The sequence below is a fragment of the Nelumbo lutea genome, chromosome 1 (genome assembly GCF_056320005.1).
Source record: "Nelumbo lutea isolate HS-2025 chromosome 1, American lotus-T2T, whole genome shotgun sequence".
Lineage (NCBI taxonomy): Eukaryota > Viridiplantae > Streptophyta > Magnoliopsida > Proteales > Nelumbonaceae > Nelumbo > Nelumbo lutea.
This window is the reverse complement of record NC_142684.1, coordinates 150,311,476-150,332,638: the sequence shown is the minus strand read 5'-3', so window position 1 is coordinate 150,332,638 and position 21,163 is coordinate 150,311,476. Positions and strand designations below refer to the sequence as shown.

The window sequence follows — 21,163 nt, the reverse complement described above, 5'->3', positions numbered from 1 at the left end:
ACCAATCGGTATATATATTTTTATATACGATATGGTCTAATTTTTTGCACCAAATCTACCCTTCTTATTTTTAGCCCCTTTTTGTTACTTCTATTACTCATTATTTCTATCAATTTACTTTACCCCCATTTTTTTGACAAGAACACCCACTTTGACAATCCCCATATTCATATATCACTATATATTGGATTTAGGGGTGTAAATGGATCGAATTCGAATTAGATCAGTCAATATCCGAATTTGAATCTGATTAAATATTCAAATATTCAAATATTCGATTCGATTAATTAATCATTTTATATAATTAATAAATATATAAAATATATAAATATAATCTATTTATATAACTTAATTAATATATAAAATATTTTATGTATTATATATAATAATTAAATAATCAATTGAATTTGGATATTTATCGAATCGAAATAGCTTATATCCGAATTTGATATTCGATTTGATTATACTAAATATCGAATTCGAGATCATATTTTCAAATACCGTTGAAACCCCTAATTGAATCACACGCTTACCCAATTCCAACAACAAATGGCATAATATTAATACTAGCTTGGCAAATGGTGTTCATTTGACTTATTTGTTTTAAGTTGCTCCAACCGCAAATACTAACTTTTGTTACAAGGACAAGCATGTTAAGCACACCCTTTGAAATTATATACCTTTAAACACAATGTCAATGATCATTGGCACAAGACACAACACAATGCCTGTATGGAATCATACCGGGTAAGATGCACCATGCAGATTCCACATAGATGGTGGATTTCTTATCCATCACCTATAAAATTTAAGTGCGCAGGTATTGGAACTAGCACGTGCACTAAATATTAAAAAAAAAAAAAACTAAAACAAAAGCAGAACCAATAAAAAACCAAACCAATTAACTGATTGATTTTGATTCACGATTTTCATAAAATTAATATTAATTAATAAAAGATAAGTCTAACCGAACGTGAACGTGAACACCACTTCAAGATTATGCCTACGAATGTAACTGATTTCACATTAGTAAAAGGGTTTATCAACTAGTCCCTTTGAATTTGGATTAACTAAATGCTTTAACTGTTTAGCATGCTGTGAAAGTGAAATCAATAATAATATTCCACACCAGTGATAAAATAGATAAGATCGACACTGAGAATTTGAATAATTGTAACTCTATATATACATGACTGGTGTGGAGGAGTATTCTTACTGTTTCCACATACAGCTAAAGCGTTAATCTCATATCTCGGTCTGCCACAAATAAAGTGAGAGTAAACATGCAATCTGATAAGCAATTGAGGATATTTGTTGATGTTACTTTTAATTCTGGATGATACCGCAGTTGGGTCAATTTCATCTGCGCATGGGCAGAGTCGTCCGCCTTGAATCATCTGGAATATGCGCCCATTCTAACACCATCCTCACGTGGAAAAACTTTGGGTGTTTTTCAAACTGAATGATATGTACTATAAGTGTGGACAAAAAGATACTTACACTCGATATTTCTTGAATTGAAAAGACAATTGAAGACCTAAATAAATAAAGTATCATGTGCAGGTCTCTCAAAACAGTCCAAACTGTTTTTTCCCAACCGCTAAGGTGATCTCACCTCACGTGCCCACCAAACGCACTTGGTACCACGCCAGGGCCAGGGGTGGGTTACCCTTGCGTTCCATTGCCCATTGGTAGGTGAATTGATCCTATCAACTTTTAACGTATACACCCGTCCGTCACCGAAATTATAAAGGAAAGGAGAAATGTTGCAATGCTACAACCACCATCATATCTGCTCATCCATCGATTGTCATGTGGGTCCCGGGTATACAGAATACTGACGTGTTCCTGTATGATTGGCCGCCTAGATCGTCGTACACAGCGTCGCGAGCAGCCGATCCCGACGCTTCTATTGTCTGTCTATCTGTTTTGTCTTGTGGACCATGGTAGTGGGCCTTGATATTCGGGATGTCAATGACATTAAAACCCATGTATGTCGAGACATGGCGGATCACACGATTCGCGTCATCACAACCAAATGGACGGAGGAGATCTTCCATTACTACACTCCACGTAGTATCAGCGGCTGTTGTTGCCTCCTCATATCACAAACAATCCTTATTTCCCACGGTACCCTCACCCACCTTTTGGAATCGAAACTATGAACTATGAACCCTCTCAAGTCTCGAGTCTCAACAACCTCTAACCTCCTATTTTTTTTTTTTGAGAAGCTCTAACCTCCTACTTGAAACTTGAAAGATAAATAATCCAAAGACGATTTTGCCCTCCTTAACCAGTTCCTTCTCAACTTAATAATAGAGTGTGTGAGACAGACGAGAAGATCTCCGCCGTTTTTGTTCCTGGTTTCTCTTCACGGTTTCCGCCGATCTACGCCAATCATGTCTTCCTCTACTTTGGTTATCCCTAACGGCGACGCCACTATCAGGCAGCCTGCTCTGGCGCCGAGCCCCGGCCGTTTTGCTGAAGTCTATAGCGAAGTTCAGACACACCGTCTGAAGCATTCTCTGCCTCTTCCTTCTGTCCTTAAAAGCCCTTTTAAGATTGTCGAAGGTCCTCCAAGCTCCGCTGCTGGAAACCCAGGTCATTATCTCTGAAGCAGGAATACTTGTTTACTTCAAGAGGATCTATGCTTTTCCATGCAGTCGATTGGTTTTGCTTTGTTATTCAATTAGGTTTTCCCTATTTCTGTTTGTAGATGAGATCGCTAAGCTTTTCCCCAACGTATTCGGGCAACCTTCTTCAATGTTGGTCCCTAGCGATTCGGCGGCACTGGCATCAAATGAAAAGTTGAAGATTGGTGTCGTGCTTTCTGGTGGCCAAGCTCCTGGAGGACATAATGTTATTTCTGGAATTTTTGGTGAGGATCTCTCTTTATTTCTTTGACAAGCTTGCTTCGATTGCATTTTGTATGTTTTTGATTTTTTCTTTAATATAAATATAAATACTGTTTTGTCCGGTTCTAGATTACTTGCAGGATCGCGTGAAAGGTAGCACACTATATGGATTCAAGGGAGGTCCTGCTGGGATCATGAGGTGCAAGTTTGTGGAACTGACCCCGGACTACATCTATCCCTACAGAAATCAGGTAAGGCTTTTAGGTATTTTAAGTTATTCGTAAAAGATTGCATGCCATGGCTCTATGAATAGCTATTGATGGTTCGTTACTTGGTTCTATTACAGTCACGTTCTATTATTTTTCGTATTTTTTCTCGTTTTGTTTGCGAACTTTGACTATTTGATGTGCATGGGCTTCCCGCTTCCGTGAAGTTTTCTGTATGGTGGTAGAGAGGGATTCAATCAGTTCAAATCTGAATGGGCTGGATAAGTTTTTCTATGTAAATATCGCTCTATGCCATGCATATGGGTATGTTTATAGTATTAACACCGTCCGTGGATTCTTGCATATTCGACATACTCAATTCTATATGCAGTATGCATGTCATGGTCTTCTGTAGCAATGTGGGTTTGTGCATTTAGTGTTAAATATATGCATGCGTATTATTTGTCTATGCTCATCTAAGATAGCAGAAAGTCTGAACGTGGTGTTTGTTTACTCTTCTTTGGTCGGCATATGTTACTTTGTCATGTGTATGATGAATTTTTTTTATTAGAGGTCTTTCAAGTGACTAAATTTGAGTTCCGTTAACAGGGTGGGTTTGATATGATACGCAGTGGAAGGGACAAGATTGAAACTCCGGAACAGGTGTGCATTTTCTACTTTTTTTCTCACAATTTCAAGTTCGGTCACTATGATTTGCAATCATTTGGTATTTAGGTGGATTTAATCTTTTAGATTAAATAATGACAGTGATGGCAACTAAGTTTGCATGGATATGCTTTTCAGTTTAAGCAAGCTGAAGAAACAGTATTAAAGCTTGATTTGGATGGGCTTGTTGTTATTGGTGGAGATGACTCAAATACAAATGCTTGTCTCCTTGCTGAAAACTTTAGGTATGGTATCTGGCAGTTGTACAATTCATGCCTTGGGTTTGGATTCCTTATGGTCAGAAATGAAAAGTCTTTATTTGGGTAATTGCAGTGGTGGTTCCACTGATGCAATTTTGTGCTTTAATTTACTAATTAGGGCAAAGAATATGAAAACTCGGGTGCTTGGATGTCCAAAGACAATTGATGGTGACCTGAAGTGCAAGGAGGTTCCTGCAAGTTTTGGGTTTGATACTGCATGCAAGGTGATCATGTCTATGACTTCAATTTTCATATCTTTAGTTTTAGTATCATTAATCTATTGCAATCCAGTAATATAGGCCAAGTTTAAGTTAAACCGTATATATCATTTTATTGATGCAAAATATTTTACCCTTAATATGATTATTCAATAAGCAAATCTTGATTATAGTAGGTATTTACAGGTTGGTTCTTTGATTTAGTTGCAGTTTTTGATATTATCATTGCTGATGCTGCTTTTTTGAAAAGTAAGCAAAGACTTGTATATTGAAGAAAAGAGAACCAGAATTTCAAAACTATATGAGGTATAAGTTGAAGTATCCTTATATAATTAGAAAACAGGAGAAATTATAAAGAATATCTTCTATATATAAAAACAAATAAACAATTAATCAATTAAATCAACACTGTTGCTTTTACTTTACGTAGATCATCTAAGAAGGGTGACAGATAAATTCAATATCCTTTGGACCTAATAATACCCTCTTCCAAAGGTCGAATTAAAAATTAACACAACTATACAACTTTGAATATAGCAGAGGAAATTAATTGCTGAAGGATCCAACTTTGAATTGCCTAGTAGGTCAGCCTCTAGTAAGGTTCAGGATGCTTGAGCAATCACATAACACAACTATACAAAAAGAGGTGCAGGGAGCCAGGGACGTTCATGTCATTAGAAATAAATAAATGACCTGTTAACAAGTAGCCCAAGGACCTTATTATCCCCCTTTCCCCTTTCCTGCCTTTCTTATCTCCTTCTTTCCCTACCCATAATTTTGTAATCTTATGTTGTGACAGTGTCCAGAAGCTTTGTCTATTACGTAATTGTGTTATGATTTAATTTTCTTATCGTGTCGGTGTTTTTTTTCCTCACAAAACTTAGAGCAATGAGGTGATTTTTGGCCAATTAAAAATTAAAATTGTGTGAAGGTAGTTGTGTAATCCTAGATGAATTGGTGTGAGATTCTATTTCTCTTCTATTTTTTTCCAATTTTATTTTTCTTCCCATTTAACCTTGACCAGAACTCTCTTTTGATAATTTATAAATCTATAAAAGGCATAGTCCCCTCTTCTGAAATTTGGCTGTGCTAGATGCTGTACAAACCGAGTAACTAATATTGTCACTTGTATTCAAATGAAATTTGGTTAGCCACAGTTGTTGCCCTCAGATATTATTTGTACACCATATGTATATAATTTTAATGCATCATTAGTTTATCTAATTACATTATTTTTCATTAACAATAGTTTTTCTAAGTATGTTTTTCTGTATGTAAATTCCATCAACTAGATTATAGAAGATAATACATCTGTAATGAAATCAAGGAATGGGTCCAAATTGATCTTAATATTATTTATTGAAACGGGACTCAGCTTTAGTGTGTCCTGTTCATAGCCACTGATGTACTTGCTTATTTTGGCTATGTAGATTTATGCAGAAATGATAGGAAATGTGATGACAGATGCCCGTTCAACTGGAAAATACTATCATTGTAAGTTCACTGATTCTGAAATTTCTTATAATCAGGCATTTTAGATATGCATTCTGCCTGTTGCACCACAATCTTCTGCATCATCTGGAATTCTAAGAATCCTTTACAGCTGATCCCAGTAGGTAATTTTGGCATGAAGCTGCATTTTGAATAAGCTATCAAGATGATTAGTTTCGGAAAATTGTTTTGATCTAGATAATGTTTCTCACATTAAAGCCTGCCATTGAATAGACATTAAGATACACAGTATGGAACTTTTTGTGCTGTCCTTCAGCTGGTCAAAGATGCAGTGGGAGGGTGGGTCTGTTCTTTTGTTTTTATTGTTTCCTATTTTTTCTTACTATTTCTTCTCCATCTCTTCTGTTTCTTCTATCTTCCTATATGTGCCCTATTTAGTGAGTTATACATCAAAACTATGACAATAAACATATACACAACAAAATTATAGGAATTTTAAATTTCACATGATTATTATTTTGGTTACCCTTGAGACTGAAGCAAATGTTAGAATCTTGAATATTTGTATGTAATTTTAGTCCTTGATCTCATTAGTTCTCTCCTCAAATATATGACGAGCGACGGATTTCCCTTGGATGGTCTTTCGCCTGGAAGAGTTGAGCTTAATTTTGGTGGTTAAGTTCTCATATGTGGGTAGGTCATGTACTGGGTCACTGGGTTAGTCTTTTATTCTACATGTTAGCAAGTGCATTTTTTTCAAGATGACAGAAAATTATATAAACTTTGTTATAACATAAATTATACAAAATTTGCAGGTAGGGCCCGACCTACATTATGTGTCGACTTCATCCAGCCTGAACCAGGTTGGGTTTGGAAGAAAAAACTTGTGCTTGGGGCCCTGGGCCTGGAAATTTCTGGGCTGGGCAATGCAGGCCTGAGAAGAATTGATCATTCCTATTTGTGGGTTGTGTTTTTAGCCTATGACTTGTGCATTCTCTTGGTTATGATATGGTGGAGGCATGGAGCTTGAGGTGGATTCTCAAAATAGTAATTGGGTCAATATGATGGAATTTTGGGGAGGGTGGTCAATGATTTCTATAGAACCATCTATATCTATACTACTTATAAAAGTGCGAATGAGGAGATATTGGCTTCTGGAAATTTTCTTTACTAAAATTAAAAGAATACCATTAACTACATTCAATTACCTCTCATTAAGTCTCACATTTAAGTCATTAAATAAATCACATTCTCTCTCATTGAACCTAACACTTGTGCTTTTGTTTCTCATCATTAAATTCCACTAATAAATCCATACACTATTTATTAATAAAATGAAATTTTATATTTTTTAAAATACATAGAAATGAAATCATATTTTTCATCTAGGTGGTGGGTAGTTCAACCATTTGGGTCAAATGGATAATTTCATGATGTCATAAATAAATAATACAAATTTAGAAATATAAAAAATACATTTATTTATGATTATTAAATTTTATAAAAGTGCGAATGAGGAGGTATTGGCTTATGGAAATTTTCTTTACTAAAATTAAAAGAATACCATTAAGTACATTCAATTACTTCTCATTAAGTCTCACATTCAAGTCATTAAATAAATCACATTCTCTCTCATTGAACCTAACATTTATGCTTTTGTTTCTCATCATTAAATTCCACTAATAAATCCATACACTATTTATTAATAAAATGAAATTTTATATTTTTTAAAATCACTTTCTCTCTCATTGAACCTAACATTTATGCTTTTGTTTCTCATCATTAAATTCCACTAATAAATCCATACACTATTTATTAATAAAATGAAATCATATTTTTCATCTAGGTGGTGGGTAGTTCAACCATTTGGGTCAAAAGGATAATTTCATGATGTCATAAATAAATAATACAAATTTAGAAATATAAAAAATACTTTTGTTTATGATTATTAAATTCCACTAATAAATCCATACACAATAATTATTAATAGAATGAAATTTTATATTTTTAAAACAAACCTAGAAATGAAATCATATTTTCCATCTAGGTTGTGGGTAAGTACTTCGACCATTTGGGTCAAATGGATAATTTCATGATGTCATAAATAAATAATACAAATTTAGAAATATAAAAATATAGAAAAAATATTATTTCTAAATCTAAAAATTTAGAAATAAGAAGTTTATAAAAATGTAAACAAAAATATATATAAATAATTGATCTGCCCACAATATTAAAAACGAATATTCAAACAATATATTGGAATTGCATTTCCTCTTGGTAAATAAGTAATTTTTATTATCTCATAAGTTACATAATAAAAACTAAAAATATAGAATTTTTTATAAATTTTATAGAAAAATTTTGAACATGCATTAATATTCTTCATATTAAACAAAAATATGCTTGAAAAATAAGAATTATTGTTAGTAAAGATAGGAATGGCTAAAATACAAAGAAAAAAATGAATTAATGTATTAATCGTAGTCCATTTTCTTGGTTAAATAGGTTAATGATTCAACCAGTAAGGTCATTTGATTGTTGACTATTATCGTCTTCATCATTTGATATTGCCACGTGCAACATATGTGCACTTTTACTAGTTGCTAGAAAAGTTTGATCCTTATAATACAGAAGAAAAACAGCCTTTTGAGAAGAAAGGATGTTTAGAAAGTTGCAAAAATTCAAAAGAAAGTAGCAGAAATCAGAGTTCAAGAGGAGAGAAGAACAAGAAGAAGGTGGCGACAACTTGGGTTCAGAGAGAGATTTTCGAACATAATCCCTTCTCTTACTCCCTTAATTCTATTTTATTAAGTTAAACTTTAGTAATTTACAGAGAAGCCCCTAGTTGGGTAGAAAATGAAAAAGACATAACGTAAGAAAGAATAAAGCTCAGATTAAGGCCCATTACAGCAAAGAACATAAAAGATAAAAAGGATAAATAGCCTATGGGCCATTCGGCCCATCTTCTCTACAGATACTTATGCGAGCATCTTGTCTTGGGGCTGTCAATGGGATGGGTCTGGGTCAGGTCTAGGAACCAGTTCCGAACCGATTATTAATCGGGACAAAATAGCTGACCTAGAACCATCCCAATTAATAGTCGGGTCTATTGGGGTCTTTATTTATTTAAATAATGGCTTAAAACATAAATTTTGATAATCTAATCTTAACAAAAATGATAATAAAATACTAAAATGTTTATATGTTAATAAACTAAATGTTTTTAGTTAATATTATCATATATATTATCTATCAACTTCACCTTTCCAAACATAAAATATAATAAAAATTAAAATAAAATTAGGGCAGGATAATAATAATAATAATAATAATAATAATAATAATAATAATAATAATAATAATAATAATAATAATAATAATAATAATAATAATAATCGGTGGCAGAACCAACCCATTGACAACCTTGTCTTACTCTTAAAAAATCAGAAACTTATAGTACTACAGTTATTCTAGGGTAGTTCAATTTTTTTTTGGGGAGGGGGAAGGGTTCTGATATTTTTTTATTGGGGCCTTCTTGTATTGATAGGAGAGTGTCTCATAAAAACTTTATTTTTCTTTAGTTGAAGGGACTAATCCATCATTCTTTTTTTTTTCATGTTTTGTTCTAATCCAATATAATTTTTATGATGAAAATAAAAGTAAAACTTTTTTTTCCCAAATGAGATTCGGAGTTTCATTTTGCCTTTTTTTCAGTTTTCTCTTTTAATAGACATGATATGTGAAATCCTATTGATTGTCCAAAAAAATATGTGTAGCAGAAATGTGTATTCTTAGATGGACAGAGTGGTAAAACTTAGAAAGGATAGGGTCAGAAATGAAGTCATACAGAGGAACCTAGGAGGTCCAATGGATGATAAAATGAGAGAAAGTAGAAGACCATCTACAACACCTGTTAGAAGAAGTTATCTGTTACAATTGAAGGGACTAGAAGAGCCCTTGCTTTTGCAAAGCTGACTTGCTCCTAGATTTCAATAACATGCTTTTTGTAAAGCATAGACCTCTTATTAAGCAAATAAGTATAAAGCTGTTACGCGCAAAGATTATTTGCAAAATATTAAGTTTGGCCTACAACTCTTATTTGTTATTATTTTCTGTTATTTACATTCTGTATGAAAAGGCTATTTTTGCTTCCATCATATTCATTCTTGGTCCTTTCTGTTGTCTTTTAAAATAGCATTTTAAGCATCTCTGTATCTGCAGTTGTGAGGCTTATGGGGCGTGCAGCTTCTCACATCACATTGGAGTGTGCTTTGCAGACTCACCCAAACATCACCATTATTGGTGAAGAGGTACATTCTGATATTTTCTTTGATTAACTTTCAGAAGAGCTAGTTGGTTCCTAGTATATATGTTCACAATGTGAAACCTTCCCTGCATAATCAGTGTTTCTGATTTTGACTATTACCACATCAGTTCCTTAATTGTCCAAACATGAAATCCTTTTCCCTCAAACTGTTTGCAAAAGAATGCTGTTGCAGTATAGAAGTGGTGGGCTAGTGGCTATTAACAATTTTAGGCAAGCAGAGTATCCTTTTCTTTTTGGACCATATAGATGTTTGTTATTCGATATTTTGACTCTGGGCGCAAGTTAATAACTTAATATCGTGATTAATTTTTTTATCAAATACTGTGAAATTTCATTAGATCAGAAAGACAATATAGTACAGTGATTAAAACCAAAGAGAAGATAGTGAGAGAGGAAACAACTTATCTCTCCCCTTAGATACACCCTTCCCTTACAATTGTGCCCAGAACAGAACTTTTCGTCCCACCCCTTGTTTTACTAGAGAATCAGCAAAGAAGTTGGCACTACGCTTGCACCAGTTGACAGAAATTTCCATATCCCTTGTTTGGCCATCTGAATTTTTTCATTTCATTATTGTAAACCCACATTTTCATCTCAGCAATGTGCAGCCAATTTACAACCAGTTGTGGATCCCCCCTTTTTTTTTATCAATAACAGTGGAAGGCAAAGAACTAGTGGAAGGGCTCTATAGAAGGAAGCACAGGAGAAGGTTCAACAAAGACTTCCTCTAGTAATTGTAGTAAGTTCATCACATTTTGAAGCTCAGAATCTCCTATACCCGTCCTAAACCCTAAATCCCAACTTACTCCATTGGTAGAGTTCGTGGGAACAAGGAACTTGGAAATAGGCTAATTTTTCAAACAAGAGAGGGCAAAGAGAGAGGGGATTTGTTCTTTCAAAGGGAAGGAGCCCAACCAAGTGTGTTCCCAGAAATTAACTCCATTACCACTACAAAGATCATACCTGATAAAGGGAGTGAAAGAAGGCAGGATTTTGTTGATAGCCTTTTAGGGAGATGCACGACTTGCCCTAGTCGTGCTCCAACATCCCATCCATTATCCAAGAGCCCATGGATGCTTGCTATGATCTTGGCCCATAATTTCTCTTTCTCCAATGGCATTCCCCACTACCATTTTCCTAGTAATGCAGTATTCCTCCTTTGTATGTTGACTATGTTCCCTATCCCCAACCCCTTGTTTTTACCCCTACATGCTGCTTCCCACCTTACCCTATGATCCCTCTTACTTTCCCCTGGTTCCCATAAGAAGTCCCTCCTTATCTTCTCTAACCTCTTCTTCCCTACACCTACTGGAATCCTGAGAACTGACAAGTCATAGACCGGTAGGTTAGATAGGGTGACCTAATCAGAGTAATCCTTCCCCCCAAGGATAAGTACCCTTTCTTACAAGACGCAAGCCTTTTGGTAATTCTTTCTTTCACCGGGTTCCAAAAGCTTACATCTTTAGGATTAGAACCAAGAGGTAGGTGGTAGGCCTAGGTAGGTCAGAGGCCATTGAGCTATACAACACCCCAAGATATTTGCACATTCAGCCATCTTCTCTTTTGTCATGTTGATCCCAGCTATAAAACTCTTTTCAAAGTTTATTGTGGTTAATTATTTAAGTTGAAGATCTTTATCTTTTTTCAAGTTTGCAGCATTTTCCTGCAATGGTCCAACAAAACACTAGCATGCCAGTGACCAAACCAAAAAGCAAATCACCCAGTGTTTTGGATTTAAAACACTCGGGGATCATTTCCATGTTTCATTGGTATTTTCAATGGTCCTTTGTTGTATCCGATGTGAACTCCAACTTTTGAAATATCTTACATTTTCTTCGCTGGAGATTTAAATAGAAGGCTGGGAAACACTAAGTTTATTTCCTAATGAAGTTATAATCTCTTAAAATATCATCAATATCCGTATAACCTTGGATAATTGCTTTTGGAACTTGTACTTCTGGAGGTTTAGTCTTGAATGGTAAGTTTGGAATGGTAATTGGTCTTGGTGATTAAGCACCCAAAAACGGTTTTTCATATTTGTTTAGGGTGCATGGAGGAAGTAAGTTTCAGTATTTCCTTTTCAAGATTTCTTTTTGCCTGATTCGGCATCAGATCAAGCTTCCTGGATTGTAAAGGTGATTTTGCATCTGTCCTTAGACCCCATATTGGTGGAATCCTCGTACACTGGGCTAGTAAGTTTCAGTATTTCCTTTTCAAGATTTCTTTTTGCCTGATTCGGCATCAGATCAAGCTTCCTGGATTGTAAAGGTGATTTTGCATCTGTCCTTAGACCCCATATTGGCGGAATCCTCGTACACTGGGCTGCCCATTTGAAAAGGCAATACCTCTGTTTAGTGAGCACACTTTCTTGGATATATTAGGAACATGTGATGAGAGGGGGGATTGATAGTATTGACTGGGATTCTTGATTTTTTTTTACCCTTTTAGATAGATAGAATATTTGATAACATTTCACATTTACTTTAATCTTGTAAACGTTTCTCATTTGCACAGTTGTTTGATTAGGCTATACATGATGCAGGTTGCTGCCAAGAAGCAGACGTTAAAAAATGTTACGGATTACATTACAGATATAATATGCAGACGTGCTGAACTTGGTTACAACTATGGTGTTATACTTGTACCAGAAGGCTTAATTGATTTCATTCCTGAGGTATTAATGCAGATCATAATTTTACTACCTTGTATAATTGTTTACACATGGTCAAGGTGCACTCTTGGGGAAGCATTTGCATTTATGGAGTTTTAATTATTTGTTATGTTGTCTGAAACATATAAGCTCTTGACATTTTGAGTTGGTCGAGTTGCTTGCAGGTACAACAACTTATTGCAGAGCTGAATGAAATTTTAGCTCATGATGTTGTTGATGAAGGTGGGCTGTGGAAGAAGAAGCTCCAACATCAGTCTCAGTTGCTTTTTGAATTTTTACCTAGAGCAATTCAAGAGCAATTATTGCTTGAAAGAGATCCCCATGGAAATGTTCAGGTGATTATTTTGTATTCTTCAGCTTGCTTGCAGTTGTCTAGACACCTCTTTACCTGTTTGATTATATTAATTGCTGGTTTTTTTAGGTGGCCAAAATTGAAACTGAAAAAATGCTCATTCAAATGGTTGAAACTGAGCTGGAGAAAAGGAAGCAGGAGGGCACATATAAAGGCGATTTCAAAGGGCAGTCCCACTTTTTCGGGTAACCATCTCAGTTCTAAAAACCATATTTCTTAAGTCACCTTTTTATCCCTGGGGAAATAATGGTGTCATGTCCAACATGAGAGGTTATTATTAATTGATAATATTTATTATATGATTGACATTTGGGGAATATTGAGGATGGTTCACCATGGTGCTTTAAGGGAGAAATAGAAGATTGTAATCCCCATGGTTGTCAAGGGCCTCAAGGCGTCTAGGCCACAGTCAAGCGCCTAGTTGCCTAGGTAGGTGTGCCTAGGTGATAGAACTTTACAAAGACAAACTAAATTCTAGGTTAGTTTCCTTATTATACAAGCCAATCAACATTCATATAAAATGAAAGAAAATGGCAATACTCTTTACCAATAATGTTAATTTCCTCTCAAAAATATTGCAGGTTCTTATATCAAAACAATAATAGCATTTTAAATCAATTAACTTCAATATTTCAAACACAATACTACCCCCATTTGTGGATTTAGTTCTTACCTGTACTTTATTTTCTTTTCCAGTTATGAAGGAAGATGTGGCTTGCCAACAAACTTTGATTCTACCTACTGCTATGCTCTTGGTTATGGTGCTGCTGCCCTCCTCCATTTTGGAAAGACTGGGCTCATATCCTCAGTATGTCTTCCATCCTATATTTTTCATGATTGTTCTCCTCATTCTTGTGGATAAGCTTGTTTGTTTTACTTCTAGGTTTTTTGTTGTCTTCCTTGACATATTCTGTTTGATGGAGTCAACAGGCATCACTCTGGGCTTAACTTATTTTATTCATTTTATCATTGCTTATTCAGGTTGGTAATTTGGCTGCTCCAGTTGAAGAATGGACTGTTGGTGGAACTGCATTGACATCATTAATGGATGTAGAGAGGAGACATGGTATATTATAGCTCCTGTTGCTTTGACATATTTTGGGAATAACCTGTGATTTTCCATCTCAAGATTAATCAATTTTACAATGAACAAGGCTTAACCATCATGGGAATTTGAATATCAAACTTGTCGAAGTGCTGGGGATATTAAGGGTTTTGTACCATGAACACCTTAATTGAGGTGCTGATTTGGGCAAATTCTGGTTTTTGATGGATTGGACAGACCTAAGTGGAAAGAAGCAGGATATACTTATAAAAGTAAAACCATGGGGTGGTAATTTGTTCTTTTAAAACAGTTATTTTTCCCTTTTTATGTTTTTGATCAATAACATGATCAGTGCTTGCCGAGTGGAAACAGGGCAAGCAAGACAGTGGAACCTCTCAATAGACATTACGTACATACTTACTCAATATAAGAAAGAAAATTTATCCTCTCGTATTGTTTTTCTGATACCTCATGCCAATACATACATGCATACAAATTTTTACATCTATTGCCAAGATTTAGTCAACTCTACCCTAATTATAATTAACCAATATAATTTTTTTTCAATATTCAAAATTTAGTTTAAGGAAATTTTTAATCGAAGACACGATGATGGCTTCTCTATTGTTCTTATGGTTTTGTATTCTTTATTTTGAATTTCATGCTCTTGTATTTTTAAAAGTTAAACTTGCTTTTCAGGTAAATTCAAGCCAGTGATAAAGAAGGCAATGGTGGAGCTTGATGGTAACTTTTTTTTAGATATTCTGGCATAGCATTATAATTGTACTTGGACAGTTCTGAGTTGACTGTATGACAAAGATTCTGGTCAAATCAAGTAAATTTATTTATGATGATAAAATTTTAGGCGCACCATTCAGAAAGTTTGCGTCCATGAGGGAAGAGTGGGCCTACAAAAACAGATACATCAGTCCAGGTATGTTCGACATTTGTTTTGAACAATTTTAGCCATTTTGGTGAACTTTGAACAATGTCAAAAATAGTTAGAAAGTTAATAAAGGGGGGGAAAAGAAAGTCAAGTTCTCATTGCGAACTAGGAGGGGGGAAAAGAAAGTCCAAGTTCTCATTGCGAACTAGGAGGAAGTCTGAGCCAAATTGGTCTTTTTCTGTGCTGGTGATTCCAACTCTAAATTTGTAAAATCTTGGCATGAAAGCTAAATTCGAATGGGCTTCAGTCCAGTTGCTCAGACGGATAAATTTGGTTTTGGTGCATTATAATTCGGTTTCTGACAGTTCTGATTTTTGCCCATACAGGTCCTGTTCAGTTTATTGGTCCACATTCTGATGACATCAATCACACTCTGCTGCTGGAGCTTGGAGCTCAGGCTTAGGAATAATTTATGGGACAATGATCTACAATTTTATATAAGATTATAAAGAATTAATAAGTACCTTTGTGGGTTTACATGCAGCTGGAGGGCGAATGAACCTCTGCCTTCAAAACTTAGCAAAATTGCTTCTTGAATGAAGCAGGGGGTCCAAGTTTATATTATTTGAGTGCCAAGTTAGACTTCATTTTTGTAACATTAGTTAGACTGCTAATTTTTATCGTGGAGTGAGCAATTTTGATGGGGTATGTTGGTGTTCGATTTAATAAACTGCATATTATCTTGTCTTTTCCCTTGTTTCTGTCAAAGAGTTAAAGGTCCTGGGCTTTTCCGGTTAGCTCTTGGTTAACTACTCGAATTTCCTAAATTGCAGGGAACGTTAATTCTGTGAATTTCAGGCAGATATTTTTTTAATGGGTCCGACTATGATACGGAAGATCATATCATATGAAAACCTGTACTGCTGCCACGTATACAGCAGTTACCGGGTTTATTTAAGTAACCTGTAATTGGCTTTTTATATGTTAATTAAAATTTAAAAGAGTTTTAACTTATTCGTTAACCAAATACTCCCTTACATTCTAATCTTCTTCCCAGTTCCCTGCTTCTGGTCAAATTTCTCCTCTTGAAATCGTATATCAATAATGCCTTCAATCAGCATCCAAGAGGTTATTTATCTCCCTTTCACACTCTATCCAAGTATATCAATTGAAATGGTTCATATGTCTGTTAAATTACAAATTACTGAATTGTGGAAATGTAAAGATGGCTGTGAATACAGGAAAGAATCCCCAAAATACAGAAATGAACAATGACCATTGATTGAACAACTTTGAAAGAGTAGCATCTAGAGCAGAGTAGGACTAGGTTGATACTTTTAATATATACTTCATTGATCTTGTAGTCTTTTGGGAGATGAAGCATTAGAATGCCACTAGAGGAGTCCTATTATTGTCGTAGTGGATACAATTTGGGTGATTCGTAAATTTTAAATATTCATGGTGCCTTTCTTTCAGACATCTCCCGAAAAGAATTGAATATTGCTCCCACCATGATGCTCCCCAATCTCTCGAATGTGACCTTCCCTGTATCTTTGACTCACTATCAACCAACATAGGTTTTAGAAGCTTTTGCTTCTCTATGTTTGAAATCCTTGTTTCATAAGCACCTACAAGATATTGTACTGAAGGCAGAACACAGATATATTTGAAGGAATTCCATGAAAAAGTAAAAGAATCAAATAGGCTGATATAAGATTAGCCTTATAATCAATTTATAACCTCTTGGACGTCCACAAGGGATGACCTTCCATCTTGGTTTTTAGGAAATTGGCTTCCAAGTAAGATTTTATCCTCTATAATGGATGGGATTGATTTGTCATTTATGTTCCCATTTGTAAAGATCAATTAAGAACTTCGCTGGGTTCATAGCTATCAGAGAAGAGTAGTTAATTGAAGATAAATATAGCATAGCTTCAGAGGCTTTTTCGAAGCACAATGAATTGCCTCTATTCAAGAGAATTAACTTGTCGAACTTGTTGAATAGTCTACTTGATGGCTGACGAATTGTACTCACTACTGTTTTTCTAGCTTACAAAACCCCACACTGAAATTCAAGGAAGGGTGTTCTCTAAATTAAAGAAATTAAGAAATTATGTGGTTTATTACCTTTGCAATATTGTGTATCATTTGAACTATTCTGCTAAGAGCTGTAGTTGAGTCTAGACTAGAGGTTGGTTCATCTAGGAAAAGAAGTGATGGGTTGAGTAGGATTTCATTGCCGATGCTCCGACCATGGTGCTCAGATTATCATCTCCAAGGATGAAAAGATTAGTTTTTAATTACTACAATAACAAAGGAACTCTGGGTAAGTAAGCACTCTACTTTAAGGATTAACTCTCATTACGTCTTATACCAAAAGACCGAACAGTGTACCTAGCCTTTGAGAAAACGGGGGTCTGCTCCAATACTTTCGCGGCTCTGGTGAGGCGATCTCCACTTTCACCCAGGAGATGTTGATGACTAATTTTTGAACTTTGATCTCCCGCATTGGGTTTGAGAGCTTCTTCTCTGAAGCCATTGCTCTCCGAAAATGAGGTTACAGAGGCAACCGAGTAGGTTGATCGTTTACGAAGGGAAATAGGGAGAGGGTGACATTTAACAGTGAACGTTAACGTCTTTCGTATCTTTAAATGATTTTCTGTTATCAAATGTGATTTTAAATGTTGTTTTTGAATTCAATTACCAACGATAACCCGCATTCACTGAAATAGAAAGTCGATTGTTAATTGGTCCATCTCATCCGAAGTGATATGAAAGAGATTCTTTATCCATATCATAGATTAATTAGGGAGAAATACCAATCAACCCATATCAGAATTTTCTAGGCCCAAAGTACAGTGGGAATGCATCCTGACCGTGAATTGATGCCAAATTCACGGGGCAGGATATGGTTTATAAGGAGGAGAGAATTAGTTGTAGGGCGGGGTGGAATTCAGAATTCTGCGTCGTGTGTATCGGTACTTCTCCGTAGATTTTCCCTATTAATTGATGGGCAATTAGTAGTTCGTTCGACAACTTAAATCCTGTCGGGGAAGGAGTGACGTAGGGAGTTGGGCTGCGCTACCTCCCTGGCTGCAATTTTTATTTGGTCTACCCACGTAAAGCATCCCCATGCCCCATTGAAAGGGTAGGTAGGTCTGAGTTCTGACAGGTGTTTACTTACTTTCATGGGGTGAACTGGAGTATTGCTAATCAGTTCTCTATATGATCCAAATCCATCTATAGGACGCGTCTGGCAGTTATTGAAAGCCAGAACAGAGTTCTTGAAATGAAATGGAAAATTGTCATTAACTTAGATGATCGAATATTTATAGATTTTCAGGCTAACCGATTTTGCACACGTGGCTTAATGGCCAGCTGTTGTTTCATGAATCTTGTTCTTGAGGCAACCGTCATATACATTTACATTTATCTTGTGTATGGGTGGTTAGATTTCATCAAAATAGTATATAGATCGGCTGAGCTGGGCGATTAACAACCCCCAAATATCGCATCAACAATGCTCCAGAGAATTTCTTAAAAAAGATACTAATGGCCTGCAGCGATCTTGGATCATGAGTTGTTCATTTTGAGAATGACTTAGAGTATGATTTGAGGCTTTGAGCTTTAAAATGGTTACTGTCGTTGTCAGCTCAGAGAATCTCCGAAATGGACAATTTAATAATTTTACTTATACTGTAAATAGTGCGGCAATTTAGTAGTTCAAAGGAGGCATGCCTTTCTGACAAAAAAAAAAAAAAAAAGTTAAAAGGGATAAGTGTTACCAGTTTACCACACCGTGTAAGTACAAGGTATCTGTAATCTGAAATTTACCCAAAGATTTATTATGATAAAAGTGGATACCTCACTTTCATGGTCCATGCATTTAAACTACATAAAAATGTATATGTTATACTTTCTACCCACTATTAATATTACATGCAATAGATATGCTTTTCTTTTCTTTTTTTAATTTGTGTTTTTAAAACCAAAAACGCATTTTCATTTTGGGCTGATGATATTGGCTGATATTTAGTTTGTGGCATACTTTTTTTTATATATCTCATTATAGTTGCTGGTCTAAAGCTTTTATGGGTCATGTCAACCCATATTTAAATGAATTTGAGTCCAAGATATCATGTTTCGAGCAAACATGAAAATAATTAAATAAGAAAGGTAATATAATATAATATCCATCTAACAAGAATTAATCTATATGTGAATATTATGAGACTGGATCTGCTCCTCACACCTGGCGCCTCACATGCACATCCTACAACATCTCTCATACTTATTAGTTATTATTCACGGGAGATGTTCTCAATGCACAGTGGATGTGCCTCAAGCACCCATTGGTGAGGAGCAGATCCCGCTTCGAATTTTATGTGTTATGAAACATAATATCAAACAATTAGAGGAAAACATGTTTTTGGATTGAAGATCACATCACAATTCACAACAAGAAAACCAATTATCATTTGAGAACACCGTAAAGCAGAAAAACTGAGTTGAAAACACTTTAAAGTCATTATCTTTTTTTTTTGTTTTTTGGTAGAAGTCATTTTCTTATGAAAGCCCTAAGGTTTGTAAAACGAGATATACATTGCTAATGGCATAATACATACATATATACAATGTGAGAGAGTTTGAGAGGTGGTTTCTCCTTGTCTCGGTTGAGAAATCTGGTGGTCTAACCTAATTTTATTTACTCACCAGTCGGTAGATCTAGCAAAAAGTTGATCCAACCTGTGAACCCGACCTGACCCAACCCAAAAAAAAAGGTTAGGGTCTCATATTTAGCTACCCGAATGTGAGAATGACCCGAATCGATCCAACCCGAGGAAATTGGGTTGGGTTGGGTCATGGGTCAACCTGCGCTAACCCGATTGTCGAGTCTAATTGGGACTATTTATGCACTGTTGGAAGTTTCCACTCTTTAATTTATTCTATTTAGTCTTTACTCTTTAATGTTTACTCTTTAAATTGTTAAATGTTCAAGTTTTTTTATTGGGAAAATCACTTATAGGTACCCGGTACTTTAGGTCGAGTGCCAATTTAGTACCTGAACTTTAAAACGCAACAATCTAGTACTCAAACTTTTATTTTGCAACAATCTAGTACCTACTATTAATGGACCATCAATTATGTATATCACGTGACCTCATGTGCAATTTAAGACTTTTAAAAATGTCAAAATTACCCTTGGACACTATTCATCATCTTCTTTCTCTAGAGAATGAAACATAGCCCAAACACACTGTTCATCATATTCTTTCTCAATAAAATGAAGATCAGGTTCCGTGAACCCAAATCTATTGATGGTGGTGAAGCTTCCACCCACCACGAGCCAAACGTTCTTTGCCGCACAGAAGAATGCTTGCAATTTGCAGCAATGGCTCCGGCCTCGCTCATCGAATATCCAAATCTGAATCCTCCCCAAACAAAAAAGCAAATAAAAAAACATTCCATCTCTAAATGGAAGCTTCCACACCTCTCATCTTGTTTACTGATTGAAGAAAGAAAGCGCCACCATCATAGATTACAGAGAGACTAGAGAAATGATGGTGATCCAATCATCCGTGGCGATGGGGTTTCGTGTCACCACAACCGATGGTTGTTGCTCTACTGGCGGCATAGCAAGTGATTATTTCAGTAATTTTTATTCATTTATCCTCAATGAATAAATGAAAGAAGAGTTTTGGAGTAGTGGTGATACGATGAAACAAGTTGGGATTAGGTATAAAATATCTTGTACTAGAGGTCAAGGAGATTCGCATTGCATTGACTTTGGATTGTGGTTTTCTTTTGTTGGAGGGAGATTCAAAATTTCAAGAATCTCTCTCCTCCCTCTCTTGTTTTTGTCTTTTCCTCTTCCCACTCTTGAGTGCATGGGAAGACTCCTTATCCCACATTGCTTGGCAAAGAAGTGGAAGTAGAGTATATTTGTAGGTTTGCTCTCTCTATGGGTAGGGACACATAGGAGGAGAGCACTATAGATATTCCATGCATGTGAGGGGGGTGGGGGTGCTTTTCACATGCGTCAAGCCGGGTTGGGGTTGGGGCGAGGGTCGGGGTGCTTTTCACATGTACATGTACGTGTACGCACATGTGATACATCAAATCACTTTTACTTTTTAACCGCATTTGAATTTTGAATTAAACATTTTTTGTGTCCACTCGAACAGGTGTCTATTCGAATTTTGAATTTAGCTTTTTAAAAAT

The 21,163-nt window shown here is 35.5% G+C and overlaps 1 protein-coding gene and 1 pseudogene across 1 annotated transcript; one reads left to right on the top strand and one right to left on the bottom strand.

The window, feature by feature from the left end:
- Window positions 1-2,148: 2,148 nt before the first annotated feature.
- On the top strand, window positions 2,149-15,649 carry LOC148878344 (pyrophosphate--fructose 6-phosphate 1-phosphotransferase subunit beta). Its single transcript, XM_088953250.1, has 16 exons — window positions 2,149-2,601; window positions 2,717-2,878; window positions 2,985-3,106; window positions 3,671-3,724; window positions 3,866-3,972; window positions 4,106-4,211; window positions 5,636-5,699; window positions 9,882-9,970; window positions 12,530-12,661; window positions 12,823-12,993; window positions 13,080-13,195; window positions 13,707-13,818; window positions 13,992-14,076; window positions 14,755-14,799; window positions 14,921-14,989; window positions 15,328-15,649. Exons 1-16 carry the CDS (start codon window positions 2,400-2,402, stop codon window positions 15,402-15,404), a joined length of 1,713 nt encoding a protein of 570 aa, XP_088809376.1. The 5' UTR covers window positions 2,149-2,399; the 3' UTR covers window positions 15,405-15,649.
- Window positions 15,650-16,135: 486 nt separating this feature from the next.
- LOC148878343 (ABC transporter G family member 22-like) lies at window positions 16,136-17,480 on the bottom strand (annotated as a pseudogene).
- Between the last annotated feature and the right edge of the window lie 3,683 nt (window positions 17,481-21,163).

Coding starts and splice junctions, on each gene's coding strand:
- LOC148878344 (XM_088953250.1), top strand. CDS start 2,400: ATGTCTTCCTCTACTTTGGTTATCCCTAACGGCGACGCCACTATCAGG. Junction 2,602..2,716: donor CTCCGCTGCTGGAAACCCAG/GTCATTATCTCT, acceptor TTCTGTTTGTAG/ATGAGATCGCTAAGCTTTTC. Junction 13,819..13,991: donor AGACTGGGCTCATATCCTCA/GTATGTCTTCCA, acceptor TTGCTTATTCAG/GTTGGTAATTTGGCTGCTCC.